The sequence below is a fragment of the Gymnoscopelus microlampas genome, assembly GCF_963454915.1.
Source record: "Gymnoscopelus microlampas genome assembly, chromosome: 24".
NCBI lineage: Eukaryota > Metazoa > Chordata > Actinopteri > Myctophiformes > Myctophidae > Gymnoscopelus > Gymnoscopelus microlampas.
Window position 1 is genome coordinate 31,334,358 of NC_139961.1, and position 6,054 is coordinate 31,340,411.

Sequence of the window (6,054 nt, forward strand, 5' to 3'; positions counted from 1 at the left end):
AATAACAACAACTTCAGTCACACCAAGCAACCAAGTATGCTGCTACAGACACAACGTCCCAGCTCTGCTGTTTATCCAACATTCTAAACTGAGAGCAAAACAAAACAAAGGGCAATTCTTAAAGATGTCTCATTAGAGACAGGGAATGGTACATACTTCTTGCTATTTCCCCCTCTGATGAGAGTAATACAGATATTATATAAGACTTGTTTTTGCTTATACCCTTGACAAGAGTATTTTGTCAATGTCACAACTGCGATGGTATCGTGTTTGTGTTAGTTTTTAGCTTGAATTCATTCAATCTACTGAACTTCCCTTTTTCCCTATGTTATAAAGAAAGTGAGGTCAGACCCCTGTTTAAAAGACTGGACGCTCTTAAGGCCTCTTCACACCTTAAATAGGCTAACCAGAGCTCTGATCTGACATCACACACAACGCATACGGTTGACATGCACGCCACACTTACATACCAAGACTGTTATGGAACATATAAAGACACAATTTTGTGTATCGATTAGATACTGTATATCTCACATGTATGCAACAAATGCTACATTGTGACCAACCGTATCTATTATCAGAGTATATGTTGGCCAGATTATGACATCAGTCATCTGTGACATCAGTACTGTAACGTCGACTGAGTCGACGTTACTTGTTTTCTGCCCAAATATGGAGATGACTGAGTCATCTCCATATTTGGGCAGAAAACAAGTAAAGTCACACAGATACATACAGTTTGTGTATCTGTGCCCTTTAGTGACCAATACGTCCTCTATCACTGAAGTCCTTTGATCAGATGTTTGGGGTTGTTGAGAGAATTAATTAATTTATGATTAATCATCAAATTGGCCACCAACATAGACTGGATATGAGTTTACAGTTTACAGTTTTGGCATTTAGCAGACGCTGTTAATACAGAGTTATTTACAGTAAGCAAGGACATTAAAGGTTTTAAAACTAAACATCAAAATTACACAAAGCAAGTTGGTAAATTCACTATACTATAGTTTAATCATAGTGTTTCCATTCCAGCGTTTTAAACATAACACATGGCAATTGTGGCATAATTATTTAAACAGTGTTGTTACTGACAAGATTTAATCTTACTGCAGGATACCATAACACAGTGAAACAGTGAAACACAGTTTCCAAATCGAGCCAGTGTTCATTCTTACTGCAGACTGTGCTTTTGAACACTTAGTTCTTAGCTTGTAAAGCTGGGAATTATTTAGGACAACAACTCATAGTGCAAACAAACAAACAAACAAACAAACAAGGATGCATGTTTCTATGGAAAATGTCTTACAAAGGTGTAGTTAAAGCTTAATGATTTGTGAGTTTTGGTCTCAGAAGGTTGAAAAGCAGCATGTCTTTGCTGGAGGTAGCCTGGCTGTCACATTACTGAAGTCACTTTTGCATGGACAGATTTCATTACATCTTCAGCCATTACCAAAAACACATCCTTTGTTCAATTCCCTATAGATCTCAAATTAATTTGGTGTTACAGAATATATATTAAAAAATCACACCCAGTGTGAAGTGGGCGGTGTGTGGTCATCACAACATGACTCACTTAAAAAAAAAGAATAAATGACTTTTTTTTAAGTCCATACTGCTATTCATAGGGCTGCACATGTGTCATGTGTTTCGCTAGCCAATCACAGTCCTGAATTTGCAAAGTCAGCCAATCACATTACAGTTAGTGGTGATGACACTAGCTGTAATGTGATTGGCTGACTTTGCAAAAGTATCGATTTGCATTAACAATGGAAGGGTTAGGGGTGTAGACTGCGTTGTAGACTATTGGCCAATCACGGTGCAGGATTGGTCAGTGTCCAAAACTCACTTATAGGGGGCGGTTACACCGCCCCAAAAAAATGTGAATCAGTGACTTCTTTATTAGGGATGCACCGATCATATATTTTGATGGTACAATTAGTCTGAGGAACATCCAGTTTGACCAGTTTTTTGGTCCTTTATTGACAGGTACAGTGTAGAGACAGGAAACACGGTCTGCTTTGTGGTTATGATTATTACACACAACGAATGGGTGTAATCACATGAGCATGAGGGTTTTTTGTATTTTTCCCACAAAATTGTCTGTGACCATGCTAACATTTTAAATCAATCTTGATCATGAGGAGGCAGGATATGGCCACACTGAAGACTCTTTCTGAAAGCACGCTCGTAATATTTTTTTTTTATTATAATTTAGTCTCCACTTTGGGGTATTTTTGTCACTGAACATTTGCTCATAAGAGCCCTCTGCATTTAACCCATCCTAACTATCAGGAGCAGAGAGCGCTTTAATACAGCTCCGGGGAGCAGTTAGGGGTTAAGTGTCTAGCTAGTAGCTAGACACTTATCCCAGTGGGATGCAAAGGTAATTTCTTCAACAAGTGCCTTTCACTTGTTGACAGCATCAACGCTGATGGCCAGTAGGGACAATCTTTATTTTTTTTGGTTAGGGTGTTGCAATAGCTGAAAAGTTAGCGCACAGGGAGACAAAATGGCTTCTTCAGCTTGTCTCTGGTTTTGCTGTGACCTGTTCTCCGTCCACCTTTCCTGTGTCTCTTTCTCACTGTCACTGTCGAAATACAGTAAAGCAGAAATGTAAAACAAACAAAAAAAGGGAAATCAAAAATTTCTTTGGCTGAAGGCATTACCCTTCCTGATGTAGATGGCCAGTTTTCCTTGCTGTGGTGATTTGCTTTAACAACCCAGACAGCTGCTGCTCTGTGTGTGTCTGGAGGCTTGTGTTGTTGTCAGTGCCATTGCTTCATCACTACAGGCCTTGACTGTGTCATCCAAATCATCTGCAAACTGCAAACCTTCCCTAACCCCTCTAGACTTAGTAAAACGGACCTGAGTTGGCTCTGTACTTGAACCCCTTGTTTCCCCTCTTACACATAATCTCTTCACCAAAAATAGCAGATCTACCAGCTCACAATGTTGTAAGCTTTTAGATCTATTTTAGACTAAGGATCCCCCTAAATATGGATGCTGGGGCTGAAGTGGTTAAAACCATCCCTTAATTAAAACCTTCCCTAAATCAAATCTAGTATTTTATTATGATTTTGAATTGTATTATTAATATAGGAATCAACATCAACTTTCTCTCTCTCTCTGCACCTATTACCACACCTTTTTCTTGGGGTTCAGTTCTTTTTTTTTTGTCTGGTTCAAGTGGGGAGGTCCTGGGAGGTCACACTTTCCCCAGGCACCGCTCCACTGGCCGGGTCCAGGATCTCTTTGTCAGGGGAGCTTGTACCACCTGGGACACCATGCCTCTCATCTTGGCCACGTCTCTCTCTCAGTTCTTCCAGTTCCTCAATATCTTTCTTCAGTTTGGCATTTTCCACCATCAGCTTATTTGTCCTTTGCTCCAACATCATCAGGGCACTGTGGTCCGGCATCTTGTCCAAGGGGTGAGCTAGGATTATCTCTGCAGAGTCACATTTTAAAATGTCTAGAACAGCATTACAACAATTTTGATTGGGGGAAGGACAAGGTGAGGGAAAGCTAGCGTGGAACTCCTTTTCAGCGTTTGGACTCCTGCAGGACTTTAGCTTCTGCAGACGCTCAATGCACTCCTTAACGTTGCACTCACCGTGGACTTTGTTGTCCCGTGTGCGCACATTAACAGTGTCACTTGTTTTCTCCTTCTCTCCCACCACTAGGATGAAGTTGTACTGGGCTAGCTCTGCATTTCGGATCTTTTTCTTGAGAATGCATCCAGGGTCCAGATCTACATCTGTCATGAAACCGCTGATGTGGAATTCCTGATGGACCTTCTGGGCATACTCGTCACATGTGCGTCCCACAGGCACGACCATCACTTGACGTGGGGAGAGCCAGAGAGGCCATTTGCCTCCATAGTATTCAGTCAGGGTGGCGAACATCCTTTCCACTGATCCCAGGATTGCTCTGTGAATGATCACCGGCTCCGTGCTCTTCCCATCGTCACCGACGAATTGGAGACGGAAGCGTTTGGGGAGCTGGAAGTCAAGTTGGACAGTGCCACACTGGTGGTATCGACCAATGGCATCTTTAATCTGAACATCAATCTTTGGTCCATAGAAAGCTCCATCCCCCTTGTTTTCAACCCACTTCTCCCCAAATTCATTTAGACTGTTTCTCAGTTTCTCCTCGGCCTGGTCCCATTTCTGAGGCTCTCCGAGGAACTTTTCTGGCCGTGTGGACAAGTTGAGTTTGAACGTCAATCCAAACACATTGTACACGGTTTGTAGGAAGTCCAGGCAACCTTTGATCTCGCCCTCAATCTGGTCCATGGAGCAGAAGATGTGAGCATCATCCTGCTGGAAGCGGCGAACCCGGGTGAGGCCGGTCAGGGCTCCACCCAGCTCATTCCTGTGTAGGACGCTGAAGTCGGCAAAACGGATGGGTAACTCTCTCCAGGAGCGGGACTGATGCCCAAACATCAGACAGTGACCAGGGCAGTTCATGGGTTTGAGGGCAAAATTCTCCTTCTCCACCTCAAAGGAGAACATGTTCTCGCTGTAGTTCTCGCTGTGGCCAGAGATCTGCCATAACTTGTTGTTGTAGATGCTGGGAGTTTGCACCTCCTGGAAGCCTCTCTTCCTGTATTCACTTCTGATGAAGTCCAACAGGGTGTTGTAGATGAAGGACCCTTTAGGCAGGAAGAAGGGGCTCCCTGGGCTCAGGTCATGGAAGAAGAACAGGTCCTGCTCCTGGCCTATTTTGCGATGGTCTCTGTTCTTTGCATCCTCCTGAAACGTCTCCCAGTCTTTGAGCATCTTGGGGTCAGGGAAAGAGATTCCATAGATTCTCTGGAGGCTTTCCATGTCAGCCTTTCCCTCCCAATAACTGGATGAATTCTTGTGAATTTTCATGGCCTTGATCTTTCCGGTGTGTCTCACATGAGGTCCTAAGCACAGGTCAATCAATGGACCACACCTGTAAACCGTAGTAGTGGGGGTAGTGATTTCCTCGTTCAGAATCCGACACTTAAACTTGTTGTACTTGAACATTTCCAGGAGGGTTTCCTTCTTAATCTCCAGCCTCTCAAAGGGCTGCTTCTCCTGGATGATCTTTTTGCACACGGTCTCCAAACAGGGAAAGTCACTGCTTGATATATGCTTGTTGTTCTCGAGGTACATGTCATAGTAGAAACCAGTGTCGATAGGTGGCCCATCGCAGAGGCAGCCTCCGTATACCCGCTCCATGGCTTCACCCATGATATGGGCACTGGAGTGCCAGTACACTGCTTTGGCTTCCTCGTCGTCAAACTTGAGCAGCTCCAAGCTACAGTCATTCTCCAGCGGTCTGTCCAAGTCCCACAGAGAGTTGTCCACTTTTACAATCACTGTGTCATCAGCAAGACCTTGGCTGATTCCGCACGCCACCTGGTACGGTGTGGTCTTCCAGGATTCAGCATCCACCACCTTCCCATCAGGCAGGGTCACCTTGATGGGGAGAGCGGCGTTCTCAGCCCTCTCGGCCAACAGGGCATCATGTTCCGCTTTCAGCTTTGTGTAGAGAGACATGCGCTCCCCAATATACTTAGGTGGTGGCGTAAACTCAGCCCGGACACCTCCTGCAGCATCTTTGGCCTTCCTCTTGCCTCTATCTTTACCACCTCCAACCTTTTTGCTTTCATCTACATGAAATTCACTCATTTTGTCTGCAAAAAAGATACAGTCTTCTTCAGCCATAATGAATAATAATCTATCCTACTGGGGTAGATAAATTCTAGGTGACTGCATTAATGTGTGTGTACATCCCCTAGGCAGCTGGAAGAGTGAAATTGAATCAGCTGCACAAGCTTATATTGGCAGCATGACATCATAGTTAGTTTTGACATCATATGACATGTCAGGAACTAATGGGCTTTGCGCTTGCCACAGACATGCGCAGAGCAAGTTCTGTCAGGGAACTCAGTGCAGTTGTTGGCGGCCGGCCATTGGGCCGCCTCAGCTCCACGTTCACTTCCACTCATCCAATCACACACTCATTTCAAGCCAATACTTTGATGACCACCAGAAAGATGTCAATGTCTGTGTCTCTAAA

The 6,054-nt window shown here is 44.1% G+C and overlaps 1 protein-coding gene across 1 annotated transcript; it reads right to left on the bottom strand.

Annotated features, from left to right (window-relative positions):
- Nucleotides 1–3,185: 3,185 nt before the first annotated feature.
- On the bottom strand, nt 3,186–5,699 carry LOC311040648 (threonine--tRNA ligase 1, cytoplasmic-like; the record flags this gene model as incomplete). Its single annotated transcript, XM_084050977.1, has 1 exon — nt 3,186–5,699. The coding sequence occupies one exon, from the start codon at nt 5,697–5,699 to the stop codon at nt 3,186–3,188; it is 2,514 nt and encodes an 837-aa protein (XP_083907103.1).
- Nucleotides 5,700–6,054: the final 355 nt, after the last annotated feature.